Here is a 21,580-nt window from a genome sequence, read left to right on the forward strand (position 1 = left end):
CATTTTACATCTTGGTAATCAAATGAAACAGTGCTAACATAACTTCCAGAAAGAAGCCTCAAGGACTCCTGTACACATAAACAAGCATTTATTTCTGTAAAGGAATTTTTATATAATAGAGGGCACTTTTAGAAAAGCTTCAGAAAGTTGAGAAATTATTCATTTTATGTACCTTTGCTCCAAATCAATCTCATGTAAAAATTGTATGTAAAGAAGGTTTGATAATGCAAAATTTTTTTGATAAGTTTTGACAACCAATCTTGCGTTTCGTTGAACTCAAGTTTTGTTGAATGCTCGCCGACGTTTGTCATCAATAGTGGAAACGAATGCAGCTTTAATATCCTGAAAAAGGATATCAATATTGTGTCCATATTACACAACAAAAAACTTGATCCAATCAAAACTCTTATTTTTGTTAGGTATGTTAAAGTGTTAGGGATTTGGTTTTACTGTTAATTTGCAGACAATGCCATGATTCAAATGATACAGCACCGATAGCACATAAGTTTACCAATTGCTCTCTTTAAGACAACATACCTTTCATCTGTAATCTTTTACTGATTAAGTTCAAAGCAATTAAGAAATCCGTTTTATGATTTTAGATTGTGTAACTAATATCATTTGCATTTGCAAAACATTAACTTTTTGCTGGTTAAAATTTTTTTATTGTAATGTTATATGGGCAAGTTTACCAAAAATATATAATGCTTAATACCAGATAATATGACTTACTGTACCTCAATGTGGCTTGTCACATTGTAATACATTAGTTCACGGAGTTGGTCAAAGTTGTAGCTGCTGTACTGAAATGAAAATGTGCTGGAAAAGCTGTTTCCTCCATATACATCGAAGTCATTGAAGCTTCTTTTTTCATTACCTTACAACACTTTCAAATATTAAAACCCTTCAATGTACTAGTCTAAGCAACGTTGTTTATGACTGAATATAGTTGGCAATATCCAAATACATACTTTATATTAAGAAATGACATGACTGTGTTTTCAAAACTAGGCTTCGTTCCCACACAAACATCGTTAACAAAAATCACATCCATAATGGCTAATCTAAGAACGCTGCCAAAGACATTACTTAGCAAGTCTGGGAAAAATCAGTTTTTGTGGACCTTTAGGCAGCCAACTAAAAATAATTTTACCCAACAATAATATTATATTATTGTAATCGTTTAGATATTTTTTTTAATAATAACGCAAAAACAATGTTTATAACAGTTATGCTATGAAAATGAAACCTTTCACCTTTTCATTTTCACGGCGGTAGGCTATACAACATCTCCAGAAAAAGACCAGTTTAAAAAATATAGCTCTGTTTATCAGCTTGTATACTCACGAAGGGGTTTCTCCTTGGATCTTGGAGTATAATGTTTCAGCTTTTTAAACTTTTTATTGCACAAAGTAAACCAAAGAACTGTTGGGCACCCTTTTTCGTCGCTTGGAAAGATAAGAAACTCTTTTGGCGGAAGATTTGCAATCTCTTTAAAATTTATTTTGGGAAACTTTAAGCCAGATTGCCAAGCATGAGCTGCTGCTGTCAGAAGAGGCTGCAAATATTTGTTGACATAAACTGTTGAGACAAAATATATATCATAACTTTTAAGCTACAAATTGAGAACACAAACGTGCAGACAAAAAATGATTTGATTTCAAGTGTGTCTCAACCTTATTGTACTCACCTCGTAACTAAATGACTCATCAGATTCGTATGCACTAAAATCCATGACAATCATGATATCTGTTGTCCGCTGTGGTCGCAATAATGCATCTGTTGGCACGTTCTTCAAAATACCTAAGTTGCATGTTACGTAACATTATCAGCAAGAAGGAATTTTTATTTACTTCACAATGGAGGTGTTAACGACCTGTTTGACAAGGGGTGATCTCTTCATAGCACATGACTGGGGAACTGTGTTCCGAAAGCTAGTGCAATTCGCTATTACCACAGCGAACTCGCAGCATCAGGCTAACACAGGTCCTTAATATCTACATTGTCAAGTAAGAAACGATCATGCTGTTAAAGGCAAAACTCAATCTATTGCAATATCTTTATTTGTCTGACAAAGGACATGCAGACTGCACGTAGCTTGAGTAGCTTGAAAAATCTTTCAAGCTACTACAATCTTGTTCCCAAAAAGGGTTTTTCTCTGAGAAAAGATTGTTGACTGCATAATTAAAATCAACATACCGGCATCTGCAAAAGATAAAGTGCTTGACTTTGTTGATATTTTCTTTTGGATAGAGCTTACACCAATGGCACCAATTAGATCTTTAACTTCGCCTTCACACAAAAACACAAACTGGTTGATTGACTGAATAGGTAGTGTAGTGGTGCAATACAGTTACACAATACGAAAAAAATAGTAAGATAACATAGCAAGCAAAAGCACTAAACTTTATTAAAAAGCAATCAACTCAAACTAGACTGCACCTCACAAGTACACTGTTAACTGAAAAGTGGATAAATTTCTACCCCTGGGGTAGTCTCTGTTTTCCACCATGTGCTTTTATAGAGTGGATTTTTTCCACCATAAAAGGTGGAAAAATCTACCCTTAACCAAATGGTGAAAATTTCCACCCTTAGGAGTGGTCTCTGTTTTTCACTCTATACACAGTGTTGGCCGCGATAACTTATTTTTCAGTTAAGCGATAACGATAATCGATAAACGAAAAATGCCTAAAGCGATAACGATAAACGATAAATCAAAAAAAAGTTAAGCAATAACGATAAACGATAAAATTATCGCCGATAATGTCCGATAACGATAAAATTATCGCCGATAATGTCCGATAACGATAATTTTTTTTTTTTCTTGATTAGCGCTGCCCCATCCCATGCAGCACAAACTGTTTTCATCAACATGACGAAAAATCGAACATAATATACTGTAAAGGGACAAAACTTTTGTAAGTTATGCATGAAAAGAATCGCAACAGCGGCAGTGGGTATCGAATCTTCAACCTCTTGATCCAGAGTCAAACCACTGAGGTAACTGCCGTGCTTATAATTATACCTTCAGATACCATAGTTGGATGCTATTATCAATTGAGTCACACTGCCGCTTACGTGCAGTAGGCAAAATAATTAAATCAAATGAACATACCATAAAAAATTCCAAACTTTGTATTTTGCTTTCTGCAGGGCTTTTTACAGCAAAGTCAGCAATAATTGAAAAAATTCCAAAAAACGCAAAATCCTTGAAAATTTATCAGTAATCTTAAGCGTTATTGGTAGTAAAAAAGTGCATACTGTGAAATCCATCAAGCTTGTCAAATTAGTCGTGTTTGTTTTAGAACAATAACATAATTATCGTAATTTACTGATAATTTCAGATAATTTTTTTTTGTTTTCTTTGTGAACACTATCATTAAATCAATGGCAGAACGCTGAGTTGTTGAGATAAGAATTACAATATAGGCACTGTATTAGTGGGAATAAAAATATTTGTTTGAGGTAGGCTATGTCGCATAGGTAAGTGAGAAAGGTTATACTGTATTTAGCATAATTTTACTACGCAACTCGATGCGCCTATTATCATGCAAAAACTACTACAAGATGCAAAAAATGTGATTATCAGCGATAATCAAATATTGCCTTTGGCGATAACGATAAACAATAACTGAAAAAATAATTGAGCGATAACGATAGGCGATAAAAATTTATCGCCGATAATTATCGCCGATAATGCCCATCACTTATTGTATGAGAAGATAAGATTTTCATGTTTCTAAGCTTTCGGCAGTCGGCACTATAGAGAGTAGGGTGGCCAGTTCTTTTCTCTCGGCCGTCTTTCCTGCAGCAATTATGCCAACACAGTTTATTACACCCTACGTAAAGGTGAGCGGTTTTTAACAACAAGCCGGGAGTCGAACCAGGTTAGCATAATCGGAAAGCCAAGGCCTTATCCGTTGCGCCATCCACCCTTTACTGGAGTGGTCATATTTTTTTACCTTATTCTGTTTACTTAAGGTGGAAATTTCCACTCCAAAATGCAGACCGCTATTTTATCTGAAAAATTCCCTGTTCATACATTTTTTCGTTGTACGTTTTACTTTACAAGTCAAGTCAATTATTTTGATTCAATAGCGCCTTGTATAAACAAACAAGCAGAGTGTAAATGAAATTGTCAAAACCATCAAAACAATGCATTGTAATTTGCAGTTGCTGGTTAGATTAAGACACAATTAGAATGATAGTGAAAGATCATAAGCGGTCATCTAGTTCTAGTCAGTTAACGTTCTGTAACAATAAATCTAACTACACATTCATACACACAGGTGTGCAAAGGCAAGCACACCACTTTAATTATTAAAAAGGTTTGAGCCACTGGAAATATTCATCCTCCGTGAATGGCGGAAATATCTATCATTATTTTCGCTTTCCACCCTTGCAGCGAAAGATTTCCACCCATGAAAATTTTACCTCAAGGTTTTCACCCTTTTGATTAACAGTATATATCGTATATATCAACTGGAAGCTATTAAGTGACCATGATGATTTTTAGCCAAGTAGCGACACTTGGACAAGTTCATAAAAGCAGTTAAAAACAATAATCAAAGAACACGTGATAGCTATATCAACCGTTTTTGTTGATGCTTCTTTAAATTTTTGCAGATATGATAAAATACAAAGTGTCGTTGGTACGATTAATTTCTGCATACATTTTTTTAAATGAAAATTACATAGTACGACACTGAAAATTTGTTTCTTCAATATTACATTACCTCAGAGCAATACTTCTTCTATGAAAAAACATACATGCAGAAACTAATCAAGCGTTTCAACAACTACCATTTTTAAGTAGCTTGCTATCGAATACGCAATAAGCGTTGCTTATGACGTAACTGATTGATGGGTTCTTTATCAGTGAATTTTCAAAATGTTTTCCAACCTTCCAAAACTTTAGGAATTCCAAATGGGTTCAAGGAGTGTCTTTTAACTTGGTCAAAACCAAGAACAAAATTGTTGATTCGAGCAGTTCGGCCAATGAGGGCATTTCGAGACGAAAACCAGCGGTGTTTCCTGATAAAAACCTTTTTACTATTGAATTATTTGTTATGGCACATTTTAATACAAAGCGTATAATGAATAAAGATAAGAAAATAAAAAGAAAATAAAGATATTTCGGACATAGCCTATAGCAAGAAGCAACTCGTTGGAAAGTTTTACGTTGCTGTAAGGGAAACGAACAAAGGGACGACAAGAAATGAAATATTTTGACAATATCAAGAAAATTACCGGAATAAAAAATACGCCAGAAGTAGGCTACTAGCAACAAAAAAAATGGAGGGAGTTCATATGCGACGTCACAGTTGATCAAATATGATTAATCTGTTGAAGAAGAAGTAGCTAATCGTCACGTCAAGTGGCCTATTAATTCTGTATTTCAAATAAAAAAAGCTGTTCAAAAAGAAAAGTAGACTATTTGTTTGATGAAGTTGTTAAATTGAGTCCTGAAAGTAAAGAAACCTCTTCTTCTTCAACAGATTGATCATGTTTGATCAGCTTTGATCTCCCTTATGAACTGCCTCCATTTTGTTCTGTCTTTTGTTTTTATTAGAGCTTCCGGAATGCTTTTTATTCTGATAATTTGCCTAATATTGTCAAAATATTTCATTGTTTGTCGTTCTTTCATAAATGAGTGCTATATGACCTACAGTAAAGTGTAAGTACAGTAAAGTGTAGTACAGTAAACAGTACAGTAAGTAAACAGTAAACAAACAGTACAGTAAAGTGCAGCCTGAATGTTCTATGAATGAAATAGTTTCGATTTCGTTGAATCAAAGCTTAATGCTGCTAATAGCAATACAGATAAACATTGAAACAACGTGAGCAGTACTTTGAGATTTGACTTATGATACTAATAAACATGACATTACTTAGAAGATGCGCACATATAGATGACACCGGGAATATAGTGTGATATTAGTGTCTTACTACGTCCCCGAATGACACTTACAAAGACTTCACAAAAAAGCCAAATAATGTAACTCTTCAAATGAATAAGATATGAGATGTCGTTATACTCAATATGTGCTGATGACTTTTTGTCCTCCTTTCGTCAGTTAGAGTTTGGAAAGGCCAATAGAATAAGATATTACACACTAGCATACAAAGCAAAATTTATGCAGAATTTTTTCTTAACTTTCAACATAAATTCTGTAATTTAGAGCGCTTTTAACCGTTTTCAACTCTTAACACGTTGCAGGATTCCAATGACAATAAAAAGCTGCTTTGGTTCATTATATCTACACTGCAGCATACTTTTTTTTTCAACGTGAGACATGATTGTTCAAAATTTGTGGCAGGTGATGGAAAGCCAAGTTAGTGTAGCCTATAACTTTGTCCAGTGCAGATATATCATGCTTAAGCTACCATTTGGTGTCATGTGAATGGGACATTCTAGAACGACATGGTCAGCAGTTTGTTTCTCCGCTCCGCATTCGCAGACGATAAAGCCAAACTCCACGTGTACATATTAGGAATGGAAGCGGCCAGCTCCTGTTAGAATTTTTTTTAGCTTGACCCATACCAAGGGGTCGCGCAACCAGGTGAGGTATAAAACCGTGGAGTCTGGAGTCGGTGGCACACCATGCTGCAATCCAAGTATCTTCCATGTAATGTGCTACGTTACGGGATGATCACTGAATGGTTGAGTCAATTCAAGGTAGCTGGTACAAGTGGGTGCCTTGGCTTTGGTCACCGGAATATTCTTTAGGCTACGTAGTTTGTAGATCAGGCCACGGTGCCAAACGGTATTATTGGCTGATGTTGGATCAAGAAAAACAGCCCTGGCTTTTTATTTTGCCGAGAAACTCTCCTCAATGTCCTGAGTTAGTATGGAGTGCCTTGATCTGCTCGTCGCCGTCGTGTGAGCCTCTGGGGCCAGGGTCCAGGCGCGAATCTAAGAGTTTTTTTCGGGGGGGGCCAGAAAATTTGAAAATCAACTAAAAAGAAAGAAAAGGCTAAACAGATATGAACAATGATACTACGACATATACGATATGCTATAAAATAGACATTAAAAGAACCATTTTCATCAATTGTGATGCCGAGGGACTAATATCAGCTGTTTAGAAGCTTATCAAACCGTTTGATGCGGAAACATACAATTTCTACAATTTTTCACAAAATTTCGGGGGGGGCCCGGGCCCCCTGGGCCCCCCCATAAATCCGCGCCTGCCAGGGTCTATCCTTTTACCACTCCAGATTCACGATATTCCCGGACTACACTGGAAGACTATTAGACAGCAGCCAGTCTTTAGTTTCATCATCCATGACCTTGATCTACTGATGACTGTGTGGTGTAAAGTGTCGAAACAGAACCTCCAGTGTTGGAATCCAAGGTGTTCTTTGGGAAACAATGGTTCAATTATTATTGATTCGACAAGCGTACATAGATCAGTTTCTGAAGGATCTTAAAAGAGATGCAGAGTAAAGAAAGCATACTGTAAGTAATCGAGCCAGTTACTATCTTCATGCAAACATTCGCATTTACCTCATAGACTCATGAAGCTGTTTAACTTCTTTAGATTTTTGAACGGGGTCATTATGTGGCTCAGCGCAATGAACTGGCCATTCGCGATTGTCTGAAAAACAAGGCAAAAGATCTGCAGTTGTTGTATGTGCAAACACCTAACTGTTGTTCATTATCTAAGTTGCAATTCAAATTAGCTAGTTCACAAGAAAAAATTGCTACAACTGGATAATGAGATCACGATAGCGAGAAATATCATATTGACATTCGACCAAGCGTTTTCACTACTAGGTCTGATAACTGATTATATTTCAACTTAATGAAAATGCATTTTTGTTGCTCGAAGTCTATAACTATCAGACAGCACAGTTTTTCAGTAACTTAAGTTCATGATGCGCAAGACGTCAGTGAAGCAATAAATCAACTTTTTTGTTGTTGCTTTTACTTTCAGTTTCATCAGATGAACGTTGCAACTAGCGCTAAAAACAATAATTGTCTTGATGAACACTCAAACGTTTCAGTAATCAGTAAAGTTCAGGAATTGCGTGCCTTAATCAGGGTGCACACTAGGCTATTTAAACGTGTAAAGCAGAGAAAATCTTTAGTATAGGCCTATTACCGGAGTACAGTACGACCTAATAAAGGCAGTTGCAGGGACACCTTTGTCCGTCACTGAGTTGGTAAGTTAATAAAATATTCTTACTTCAGTAGGTACTAATGTGTCTATCTACAAAAGTTGCTAGCTTTTCTTGCTTATATATTATTTATTGGAACTAAGTTATATTGCTGAATTATTCAAAAATTATTGTGTTACAATCTCTATAGACCTAATAACTCAGTTCTAGATTTTATCTATTTTAAATTTGTCGTTTCCAAAGTAAGCTAATGATTACTTGAACATCCCGAAGCGTATGTTTCACTTTCATCGTCTTCAATGTCATCGTCTTCATCATCAGACTCGACCTAAATAATTTAGAAAAAATATTGTTTCAAGTTTATTGATACTGCAAAATAAACTAATGATACTTGATTCCAAGCGTTTAAGGATAAAAAGATGTCGTTCCTTATGCCAAGCTTTCGGCAATGGAGACAATAAGGTGGTCAGCACTTCTTTTTCGGCCACCTTTTTTTCAGTTAACAGCTCCTACCCAATTTATTACACTCTGGGTAGAAGTGAGCAGAAGCGTTTTTCAAAATCTAGCTTAAGCCTGGATTCGAACCGGACTTGCATGATTGGAAAGCTATTGCTTTATCCGTTATGCCATCCCAACTCTAAAATAAGCAAGTACCGTATTTACTTGATTGTAAGCCGCGGCTTATAAAGTTTTTTTTTCCATCATGTTTGCGGCTTAAATTCAAGGGCGGCTTACAATCAAAGGCGGCTTACATTTTTTCTTTTTTCTTTTTGCCTTTTTTCTTGTCGACTTTGCCATAGATGTTTTGCCGTACTGCGTTGTCTGATGTCGACAATTGTAAAGTTGTGAGGTGCATTTTAAATTGTCACATGCATTTATGACGTGCATTCGAAAGAAAAAAAGGAGTTGTCAGTTTTATTTGTAGTACTTAATGAACATACCGGTAAATTCGGAGAGTACTGCAGTTTCAGCTTTGCGTGTAAACAGTATTTGCGGCTTACATTCAAGGGCGGCTTACATTAAATTTTTAACACTATCACATGCGGCTTACAATCAAGGGCGGCCTACAATCAAGCGCGGCTTACAATCAAGTAAATGCGGTTAGGCTAGTTATTGAAAGAGACAATACCAAGCAGTGTTTACTTGTACTTAAAATAGCAAAGTAAATAGACCACTTCGGCTTAGCTAGGCAAGCCTATTGTTTAGGCAACTATTCTTCTTCGAAATTTATTCAATAAGTTGCTTGAAAAGACTGTTTTTTTACAATGCCGTTGCTTTCTTCTTGAAAGCACTGAATTGAAAGATATACCAGCATCGATAGTAAGTTGGCTGTGCACTATAAAAACCTATTGATTACTTTTTTAGACTAGCCCACCTGATAGGCTACAGATAAAACAATGAGTAGCCACAGCCAGCAATTGTCTTTTAACGTTATACTGTGTAAGCTATAGCTTAATAACTTTTCAGCTTTGTGTTGGTGGTCTGTTCTGAAGATTTGTATGAAGATTAATGAAATATTAAAGGCACTACTTTGGTTAGCGCAAAAAGATCAAGACTTTTTCAAAATTACTGTCATTGTTTTTAAATGCCTATACTCAACAACTAGACAAACCATCCATCAATATATTCGATACCTACATTAGCAGAGCGTTGACTCTCATCCAGTCCCTCGTTTGCGTGCATTCGGCCATTGATTCTTTCTTGTTCTAAATTTTTAGGAGACAGAGTTGATAAAGTTTTTTTGAACAGTTTTCTTTGTTGTAATACAAACTTATAAAACTAAAAAACATGACAGAGTAAATTACTCACGAAACAATTTTTCGTAAAGTCATTTTCAACAAAATTATACAAGTGATCCATGGTTAAATGTGTAGCGTATATTATGAAAACACCAAACAAATGTATATGAAATTGAAATAAGTCTACTAGTAATGCTAAAACAGTGATGATAATGCAAACAAAGAAAGCAGATAGCTTGTTAGTTACACAATATTTGGCAATGAATGCAGATCAGCAGTGGTATCGCAAAGAAAGTAAAATGTTTTCTGAAATTTGGCAAACAAAAACAAACAACATACAAAACAAAATAAGCAAAACAAAACTAACAATCACAAAAGGGGAAAAGTGAACAAAAACGCGGCCATTACTTCTTCGATAAAAAATTATTACATTTAATTTGAAACTTTTACCCTTCTCTTTTACATTCGTTTTCTCTTCGAAGTGACATTACAGTAGCCTATATGTTGGCCAAAGTAAGCTATAATAAAAATGGTGGTTTTGCATCTAACCAACGTATAGCTTGCTCAAACAAAAAAATTAAAAAAGTAACTTTGCTACACTATTTGATTAATTTAAGTTTACCAATGTAACTTAAGAGAATATCACTCTTTTCTCCGCCATTTCTCAAAAATGCGTTCAAAAGAATTGAAAAAGCACATCCTGTCATTCCTATAGTAAAATCGAGAGGATACTCTGGTCGTTCATGCACAAGAACTCCATTATTCCACACTGAACCCTCCAGTTGAGGACGAAAACCAATTCCATAACTTGGGAAATAGATTTCGTGAGGAGATCTTTCCATATAAGCTACAAATCAATAAAGTATTGAGCAATCAGCTTACTCTCACTATACGTTATGGTCATTTCGTCATCTGGAGCACGCGTACAGTCCGATAGTTTAAAAAAATAATAATCACTGATAGTTCTATGAAAACGTCACCACACATGCTTTTTGTACATTTCACAGTCTTAGTATTTTTATAATGCCCCAAATCGTTACCTGCAGCTTTGTGACATTTTGAAGCCGTAGAGGTTCAAAAGCTGTGATACTATAATTTTCTGCTTTAGATTAGTGAAAAACATAGGCAACTTGTAGAAGGCGGGGCAAAACGGACATGCCAACTTTAAAGTGTTCTATTTGAGCAAACAAATCAAATATCATGGACCTTTTGCGTTTTTTGAATTAACGTGTTACATAACTACAACTGCCCAGAGTATGAAAATTAATGTGTTTTATACTTTGTTTATTAAAAAAAAAATTGATTTTAGGTGTCTGTTTTGCCCTGCAGTGGGAGAAAACGAACATAGTATGACCGCTTTGTCTCGTGCTTCATTTTGTTAATTAGTGGTCAAGATCAAGCGAATTTTTATGGATCTGTTAGCATGAATATCTATAAATAAAAACAATTAGATTTGGCAACCAGTAAATTTATTATAAAAGAAGCTTTCACCTCCGTAAAGGCAGCTTCTTCAGTATACCTAATTAAGTAAAATGAAACTAACTATTTGTTCAAAGAAAATGAAGGGGTGTACCAGCAAACATCTATAGGATTGGTCCATGATACTTAGAGAAAGATCCACAGAGGATACAAACTGATATGAATGAATCAACAAGTAAATAAAAAAATAACAGTTCAAGTACATGTAGCTCCACACAAAGTGAAATTTACATGCCTTTTGACTCTTTTTTGTTTATGTTTTTATAATAAAGAGCGGAAAATATTATTTCAAGCTCTTGGCTGCTGAATGTGGCACGAGGGTTGCCAATTTTTTGTTTGATACATTCATTCAAGTAGTTTTAGAAGATAGAGAAAAAATGTTATTTTTATCTGTACTTTAAAAAAAAAAAAAGCAATTGTCCGCTTAACCCCGCATGTCCGTTTTGTCCCGCCTTCTCCTATTAAGAGGGGGTTTTGACTGTTTTGGATGATAAACACCAGTGAGCTTGATGTCTTAAACATTAAAAATATCGCTTAAATGCCCTTTTGATAGATTGTAGATTGATTAAGCCTTCAATTCTCATATGTAAAGCAAATTTAAACAGTATATTATAACATGTTATTTTATTTTATTATTTTATTTAAAGAGTATTTTATGACGCTTCTTATAGCCAGAAAATTGTACGTTATGCAACAAAAAAGCGAAACAAAAAATCTCATCTAGAATTGAAATTCGTCAAAACTTTACGTTTTTGCAATGCCCAGCAATGTCGAGCTTTTTCACCGTAAATCTTTTTGTGTGGAAGATGGTCCTCTTGTTGAAGGTTCTGACTACATGCTAATTTTGTACTGTTAACCAAAACAGTATCCATATTGTACTTGTGTTTTTGACTATTTCGTCCGGACTTGATGGATGAAGGTTTGGATGAAGGAAACGCCGATAACTTTTGATGTGGACTTGTATCTTTGCAACCTTATTATTACGATCCCAGTAAAATAGTATTTTCAAGTTACAGTACTTAAACTAATTTAGATCTTTGTCGCATGCGACCATTATGACTGTGCCCCCTCCTTTTTTTATATATTCTACAAATTACTTGTAAACGTTTTTTCGATTTTATAAAACTAACTCACAGTATGTAAAATCCCATTTTTGAATTAACTGAAATTTATTTTCATTTCAGCCTCGCAAAGTTATCTAGTTTTTTTGTTTATAGGTTTTCTATGTTTATAGAAAATCTACATTGAGTGAGTCGTTTTCTTACCATGGAAGTTTCCAGCAAGTACTGTACTTTTGACGTGAAGTGCCACAAGTATCGGATAAGGAACTTTTGCATCGTCGATATAAGAGGCTAGGTCGCTAAGACAAAGCTGACGATGCTGTAATGAACAAGGTTGTCAGATAGTCGCAAAATAAATTGAAATTCAACTTCGTAAGAAAACTGTCACGAAGCCCTGCACGATTTTACTGCACTATTTTAAAATTTATTTTCAAGCATACAATTTCAAGGCACATGCATGTGTATTAATTTTCTAGCTTAAACCCTGTCCGGATGACAAGGTTAAAGACCGGTTGCTCTTCAAAAACCTCTCGGTATAGTTCAGACAAACATCTACGCATTCTACAGCATATGGGGGTGGTTAAATTATAGACTCTTGACCTTAGAGCCAAGAACAACAAAAGTGATTATAAGTTGTTGACAACAGCCCTTCTTTGGAAACCAAAAACAGTGAAATGTTATTTAAGATTACCTATAATCTTTTTTATTTTTATTTTTATGCTAATATTTATTACTTGCTAAGCTTAGTTTTGCTTTATTCTGTGACGAGATTACAACATTGGTAAATTGTAGCAATTGAACGTCCTAAACATTAATACTGTAACGTAAAAAAAATACAAACCTCTTTTCCAACTAACTGTTTGCCGACTAAATAACCGGGAAAGTAATTGATGAATGTGTGTGGTTTTCCATATGCTTTGTATACCTGATGCACGTATTGTCTGCAAGCAGTAGCCAATTACAATATTATCACTCTATTTTCTTGTTTCTTCGCATTATGATCAATCGATTTGAACGATATTGTTTCAGATTTTCAGAAAATATTCACTTTGCTGACAATCCCACGGCTGATTTCTATCCATTATTTTTATTTTTAAATATTATAATTATTCAACAATCTACTGTCACTGAATTATCACTTTTTTACTGTAGCAATAGCAAATCTTTCTAAATTTATCCAGTTTCAATTGAGGTATAGAAGTTTTAAAGTATTGGTCAAGTGAAGATACTGAAACTTAATACTTACTCATATGCAATCAAAGAAAATGGATTTACCAAGTTCCACAATAAATTACTCGAAAGTTTTTTTTTCAGACCTTGATGAAATGAGCTTTGATTTTCGGATGACATGCCTTGCAAGGCATAAGCCGACGATAGATACCTACTGTAACGTATTTCTTAGTTATTAGTTTTATAAACACTTCTAGGTTGTGTTGTTAGACATTATACGTTGCTTCGTAACTTAATTACTGTATGAAAATGGAAATGTTATGTAGGCTACAGCATAACATTTACATACTGTATGTTATGTATAACAGTTATATGTAGGCTATTTATAGTATGTTATTTTAAAGCTGTTTTTAGGTATACTGTAGCCATTAATAGATCAAAGACTCAGAGTAAAGAAAATGCTAGAATATGTTATAACTTAATATAACAACAACAAAAAACGAATTGCAGATATGCTATTACTACATTTTTATTCGCAAATGCCTGTCGTACCAAGCAGATCCAGAGAGGCCGCAGGTATAAGTGATTGTATCCAACAAGCCAGCATCTTTCAGAGCTTCCATGGCTCCACACATCCCTGTCACTGCTCTAAATCCTCCTCCTGAACAAACTAAGGATACCACTGGCGTCTGTAATGCCACATACAGTTGAAGGAACACCTTTTATTAGATTAGTTCTTTAAAAAGGAACTTATTTCTATCATACTCATCTTGTGTGGGATAGGGTAAATGTATTTCTTTCCATAAACATGCGTAGAACCAAGATTGCATGATTAGAAAGCAAGCGTCTTATAGGCTGTACACCATAAAGTGTACATTAGCCTATGCAGATTCAAACATTTATCTCTAAGTTTTGATTTAGGCTACAGTGAGCCTTTGTTGATTCACCTCGTGTAGATTGACAGGTCGCTTCTTTTTACCAAGTATCGCCGCCATAGCTTCTTTAATGACTGGCATTCTTTTCTTTCGAAAAGCTCTTTCCTCTGGACACAAACTGAGTGAGAATCGGAAATCTGGGGACACTCTGAGAAGGTTGCATGGTTTTTATTCTAGTTCTTGTCTAGTCGTTCAACTATAACTGTAAAAACCTCGCGGACGAAATACATTCACATTAACTTATAGCGAAATGCTGTTTGTAAAACATTTCTGCTTCATCGAATTGACAAACTAAAAGTAAATTTTTCGCTTGGAGACACAATATGATGTATTAGGGATGTAATTAGGACAAAACCTTCTGCAGTATAAAGTTTTGTAAACTATTCAGCTGAAACAAACACAAAAAAGTCTTTGTTAAACACCTACGCATAGAATGAAATCGGAAGATATAAGAGAAATATCTAATAGCCTTCTGGCTTTAAATTTGAATGGATTAGAGTAGGAGAACAAAAAAAGTTAAACATGTTTTTGTTTTTAATAAAAATGTATAATATAGCAATAACATTGCAGCTTACTTCAGTTCCCTGCTAATCACCACATCAAGCTCTCCTCTCTAGAAAAACAAAACAAAAACAGATTATAAGCGACTGCACTATGGTTAAAAAAGTACAAAAAAATACTTTGACTATGCGTTCACTTTTACCTTTGCTCAGAGCTTTTTCACAATCGTTGTAATTGCTAATTCCATTTCTGTCTTGTCTCATATTATTTTAACGTTTCTTGACGTTTAAGAGATAATTTACAGACGTCTGTAGTATGTAGACGTTGAATCAATATAAAAATGACTGATTTGCTGTCTGGGTATTGCTTCAATTCTATTTCTTTTAAATGTGTAGTTTGAAGTTCAACAAACGTTTTTGCAACATCAATTTCATGCATCTTAATGGAGTTATAGAAGCAAATAAATTAACTTGACTTTTGAAAGAAGGTAGACAAGTAGGCTAATGAAGTAAAATTGGCAACAACCGATGCTTACGTTTGGTTCAAATATCAGTGTTTTGTGAAGCGGTTTGCCGTTAATTTCTACGGTGGTGGCATCAATTTCTTGTTTTCCAATGAAGTTATGGAAATACACGTCCAAGTCGTACGCTTCAATCTGACAAAAAAGAAAACAGAAATAACTTTATCTTCATGCTTAGCGGCTAAGCTACGTAGAAAAATAAAATGTTATGACAATCTTTATATAATGATAAAATCATACAAACAAATTTTGCCTTTACTAAAAGTCGTTTTATTTTTAACAGAATCCCCCGCTTGAAAATTTACAATGCTCAACTTACTGTAGAACTCATTGAATTGCAAATCTTCAGTTGCTGATTGATAGTAATCCAATACAACTCAAAGCACAATTGTCTTTAACTTTTAATAGAAATAACTTAATGATCTTACAATGATGGGAAAACTTTCTGTTCCCAATAAATTCATGGTTGCTTTTGGATCTACAAACTTAAACGTTTGATTGATTTCTCCCGATGTGACATTGTTACCAATACCCCAAGTGGAAAAAGTTCTCAATTCTTCTTTGTTCACTTTTGGACACTTGACGCGAAACTGGGGATCTGGGGTGTCCACTGAATTATAAATTCAAATTTAGACAGACTTAAATGTTATTGTTACTGTTTTTAATTTTTTCCTTAACCTTTCGTGGGCTATGGCAGAATTTTTTGGTTATTGACATGACCTTCAGAATTGGGTTATCTAAAAGGTAAAGGTGGTCCCATACTTGATTCAAGTGTTGGGTATGACAAGATAAGGTTCTCATTGTACCAAGCCTTCGGCTTGGGTTATGTATATGGTCGATTAAATTGTCCATTTTTCAAAAAGAACAATGGAAGCATTATGCGCTACGACTTTTTAAAACTGAAAGCGATATGTTGTTTGAGCAGCTAACAAATGAAATAACACCATACATTTTCAAAAATGTTTTACATTAGAATATTCATCAAACTTGTGCTAAACTTACGTAGGTCATGAAGGGTAGAAACAGAGATGTTTCGAAAACGGAGTAGCATAACATTCACCACCACTTTCTCTTCAAACCCAAGCTGCAAAGCATAAAAATAATCATACGCCTTCACAAAGCGCATAACATAACGACGACAAAAATTTGTAGCCTACCCTACTCTGCACTACTTTGCTTACTACGTACAGTAGACTACTCTAGATTTCTCGCACAACTAAGCAAAGATAGCCAACAAACGGACACATGTACATTAGGGTGGCTGTTATATGGGAGTAAAAATTTAAACTGATTTTTTTGCAGCTCTCAGGGTGTCAATTGGATACAATTGGTATAAAAATACTGTAGCCAAAATTTGAAGCATTTTGATTGATCTTTACAGGTAGTCCAGAAGGGTGTAACTTTTGTAAAATCGTGTTCAGGTTTAATTGCAGATAAAGATAAACGGCTATCAAATTTCAGCGAAAAAAGGCCCATTTCCAACATAAGCAAACTTATGGGCATTGTTTTATCAGTAATATCATGTCTTCATCATTTCAATGTCATCTTACATTATAAGTTTAAAACGACTTATTTCACACTAACTTATGATGCTCAAAACCTCGGTTTAAAATTAATTAAAAAAAAAATGGAACATAAATGATACAAATAAACAGTCCAACAAAGTTGTTGCAAAAGGGTCCCCACAATGGGCATAATCTGCTCAAAGTTAATTCGTTTGCTCATTGCATATGAACGTTAATATAGAAATGTATCAGCGGTAGTATGAGCGTATCAAAGTTAACAGATGCTGCTCTGTTCATTGTTTGGGCTGGATGAGAGTTTCTTTACGTGCATCTGGAAAGATGCGTCGATGCTCAGTAACCACTTGCAATAGAAACTGCAGCTGCTCTTCATCTTTTGTCAACAGTCAGTTATAAGACTGCACAAGAGCAACTCCACGTTCTGCATTATTAACTACTTTCAAGCTCTTCACAATAGCTTGAGAAGATTAGAAGTTCACTATTTTCGACCAGTTGCTTGGATCTTTATTGAGGAAGGTCGTATTCAATCGAAGCTTTGCGAAAAATTTCATTGTCTTTGGAGTAACAAAATCTTCAAGATTTTTCCCTTTTAGGGACGTCGGTTGGTTATGAAAACCTGAGAGTTATGAAGCATTTAGTTTGGGGTGGAGGGTCGGCCGAGGGGGCACGATTTTTTTATTTTTGGCCATGATTGAAGCCCTATTAACTTACTGCTAAACTAAATTAGTTTAACAACCCAAATTTTTTACAGGTGATAGTACTTCTGCCAAGTATTGAAAAAAACGTTTCAGTGCAAATTTTCACTGGGGTTATGGGTAACCTGGATTTTAAAAAGACCCACTTTTTGCTTTTTTTCATTTCTCCCCATGTTTCACATTAAATACCTCCCAACCCCTTTAATATTTTGTACCGGTACTGAAATTTTCTCAGTTCATAGAGAATCCTGTAAACAACATTTCTACCAAATTTAAGCCAAAACCAATCAAAAATGGGGTATTGGCAAGGTTTCAAAATTTTGGAAAATTGTAGCCGAGAGTTGGAAATGGCCAACTTTGGATGTCTATGACCTTTGACCTTTTAGTGTGACAGTGTGAATGATATTATGTTTTCAATATTTGGCAGAATTACTATCACCTGTAAAAAATTTGGGTTGTTACCTAATTTAGTTTAGCAGTAAGAGGGCCTCAAACATTGCCAAAAATAAACAATCGTGCCCCCTCGGCAGACCCCCCCAAACTAAATGCTTCATAACTCTCGTGTTTCTCAATAAATTTTCCTCAAATTTTGCAGTTGTTCATCGTATAGGATAGTAAAAAGGTGTGTAAAATTTAAAGGAAATCGGAGAGGTTGAATTTCTTGAGTGTGTGAATTGACATGGAATGGACCTGATAGTGACCTAAACTTTGAGTAGGCCTATGCGTGGACTACCTCTAAACATTATCGAAATGGCCTAAAATATGGCATGGTGGGTTTTTTCAGTGATTGGATCCAACTCAGAGGGTGAGAGCGAAACATTTCCAACTTTCAAAATTAACCCATTTATGCCTAGCGTCCTATATGTAGGACACTTACTCAAATTAAAATTTTTCTTCGCACGTTCAGTTTTTAGATTTAGATGAAGTCAAAATATGTTTATGGGTATTTTTGTAGCATATATCACAACTTTTTTCAAAAATTGCTTGTTTTGTTGAGACTTGACATCATTATCAATTTTCCCGATTTTGCTAAGTCTGAAACTTTGAAATGCATGTCGAATTATATCAATAAATCCGCATATGCAAATAAGCTTCCAAAATTATTTGTCATTGTCTTTATTCGTTATGTATCAACATATTTTACAGCAAATGTTTAAACTTAATTGGCAGCAAAATTTTCGAAAAAATTGGTTCAAAACATTGGTGTCCTATATGTAGGTCGCCAGGCACACGTGTTAGCAAAATGAAGCAAAAGCGCCAATCAATTCCCACGCATCAAGTGGTATCAAACAGCGATTCCCTGTGACTTCTACACTGTATAACAAAGTAGTTGTGTTTGATTTTAGAACAATAACATAATTATCGTAATTTACTGAAATTTTTGACAATTTTTTAGTTTTCTCTTGGCATTTTTAGATGGAGGGCATCTTGACGTAGGCGAATTCGGCCTCAAAGCAATTTCGATCCGCTAAATAACTTATTTCAGTGATGTGTTACTTTGCTAATTTTCATCTTCGTATTTTGTAAACTTTCGTTTCAATAAAATGCTCGATGACAAGAGATTTCCCATTTATCACTTTGAGCGATAGCGATTAGGCCTACGCATTACGCACAAGAAACTTGCGAAGTTTGATAGCGGATTTGCCTAGCGTCCTATATGTAGGACGGTCTTTTTCTCGACTGAAATGTTTTTTAGGTCATGATTATACAATACTTAAATTTTCAATTTTTTTTTTAAGTACTTTCACTTTCGGCACAAATGGGTTAAGAGCCACCCTAATGTACATACATGAATTGCCTACATACTACCAACTTGCAGAAATTGTTGTTGTAAATTTAATGTCTGGTTCTTACTTGAATATCGTCATACACCGATTGATGTTGATTTTCTAACTCTTCAAAAGTTAGAATTGGTTCCATTGTAAAATCGACTTTTGTAATGCCAGTAAGCTAAGCAGTATTTTAATTAACTGTTATCGTGCGGTGGAGTAGGCTGTACAACAATTAGCAACACTAACAGCAGCCTACTGTCAGTTCATTAACAACACAATTATACTGTAACTGTTGAAAACAAATCATTATACAGTACGGTACTGAAAACACGGAAACTCAACAAATCTAAAGTCAAAAAAATCCCAAGTCATGATAAATGTTCAATGTCTGCCCAGTTTTTCTCAAACCCCACTTTCGAGGACTCAAATAAGTCTGCCGAAAGTTCTGAATAAGTTCGCAAGCATGTCAACTTATGTCATGTCTGACAAATAAGTTATTTAAAGTTGTAAGCTAGTAAAATGTTGAAATGTCATGGTAATATTGATTTGCCCAAAACAATGGACAGTTTTGCCCAAAGTTGCGATGTTTTTTTGTTTTTTTTTGTAGAGAAAGCGACCACCCCCTGCTCCCCTTAGCTCCTACGGCTATGGCGCAATGCACTGCACCCATTTACTTGATGCATTGTGTGACGAAATGGGAGCTAAACAGTTCCATTCCAACAGTCTTTGGCAATCGTGAGAAAAGTTGCTCCAGAGACTATAGCTTACGAGGTGGATTCAGCCTCCCTGAAAGAATAGTAGCCTACATGTAGGCAGGGTTGGAAGTAACGACTAGTTGTCACTATTCGATAGCGTTATTCGTTGCTTTCGGAATATCGAATGCTTATACCCATTTCTTTTAAAAATAAATATCGAATGCACGCTATTTACTGCTTTTTTATGCAAGCAACGAAATCATTATTCGTTTTTCACTAATCGATATTTAAGGGAACTACTGAATCATTTTTTGTTCGTCGTCGTCGTATGAGCCTCTGGGGCCGAGGGTTTATTCTTTTACCACCCCAGATTCACGATGTTCCCGGACTACATTGGAAGGCTGCTAGAGAGCAGCCAGTCTTTGGTTTCATCATCCATGACACGCAGACATTCCACTACGTTAGGTGGCTTGAAGATGGAACAGTCATTGATGATGTGGTCCGCGGTCTGTTCCTCGGCACCACATTCACAGGAGGAGGAAGAGGCCATTCCCCATTGGTGCATGGTTGAGCGGAAAAACCCGACGCCCGTACGGAGACGGTTGAGGTGCACCCATGCCTGTCTAGGTAGTGTTAGGCCGATGGGGCGTATGTCGGCGTCGGGGATGAACGAATGGTGTCTGGTGGCGCTTGACTTCCATTCAGAACTCCATTTATGGTCCGCCCAAGTAGCCGCAGAGATGTCTTGTACATCAGCTTCGTTGATAAGAAGTTGAGCGACTGGCACGAATGGGTGTCTTGATTTCAGTCCACGGGGGTGCTCGTTTGGGAGAGCAGAGATCTTGTGGTGGAGAAGGTGGTTAGGCTCCAGTGCCCGTCGATCGATGGACAGAGTGGCTTCTTCGCGACGAAGCTCAGCGGGTTGGATGCCAGCGAGAATGGGGAGATAGTCCAATGGTGTGGGACGCAGGCATCCGGTCACTGTGCGCAGGGCGCTGTTTATGGCAGTGTCGATGTTGTGGCAGTGAGCACTGCGGCACCAAACAGGTGCACAGTAGGCCTACTCTGCTGAAGAGTAGACAAGGGCTAAGGCTGCTATATGCAAAGTGTCAGCCCTCGCCCCTCAGCTAGAGCCTGCCAGGCGCTTGAGTAGCGCAGCGCGGGATGTGAGTTTCTTGCGCAGTGACACCAAATGTTGGTGGTATGTGAGCGATCTGTCCAGTGTCACCCCAAGATATCTTGGTTCTGGGCAGAAGGACAGAGATTTTTCGTTGTTCTCGACGTGCAGCTCACGATCACTTCCCCGATTGTGAAAGGTGGAAAGCTGCTGCCACAGTTTTGGTTTCGCTGAGTTTCTGTCGCCAGT

General features: G+C 35.9%; 1 protein-coding gene across 1 annotated transcript; it reads right to left on the reverse strand.

The window, feature by feature from the left end:
* Positions 1–276: 276 nt before the first annotated feature.
* On the reverse strand, positions 277–19,667 carry LOC145772399 (cytosolic phospholipase A2-like). The gene is made up of 20 exons (XM_082584275.1): positions 19,602–19,667; positions 16,532–16,613; positions 15,958–16,139; positions 15,545–15,664; positions 15,084–15,121; positions 14,521–14,656; positions 14,126–14,262; positions 13,650–13,784; positions 13,245–13,344; positions 12,608–12,722; positions 10,486–10,710; positions 9,763–9,830; positions 8,383–8,452; positions 7,511–7,601; positions 4,904–5,034; positions 2,200–2,292; positions 1,691–1,803; positions 1,348–1,558; positions 738–877; positions 277–342 (listed from the first exon to the last, which is right to left on the reverse strand). Exons 1-20 carry the CDS (start codon positions 19,665–19,667, stop codon positions 277–279), a joined length of 2,319 nt encoding a protein of 772 aa, XP_082440401.1.
* Between the last annotated feature and the right edge of the window lie 1,913 nt (positions 19,668–21,580).

Source organism: Aplidium turbinatum, chromosome 6 (assembly GCF_918807975.1).
Source record: "Aplidium turbinatum chromosome 6, kaAplTurb1.1, whole genome shotgun sequence".
NCBI classification, from domain to species: domain Eukaryota; kingdom Metazoa; phylum Chordata; class Ascidiacea; order Aplousobranchia; family Polyclinidae; genus Aplidium; species Aplidium turbinatum.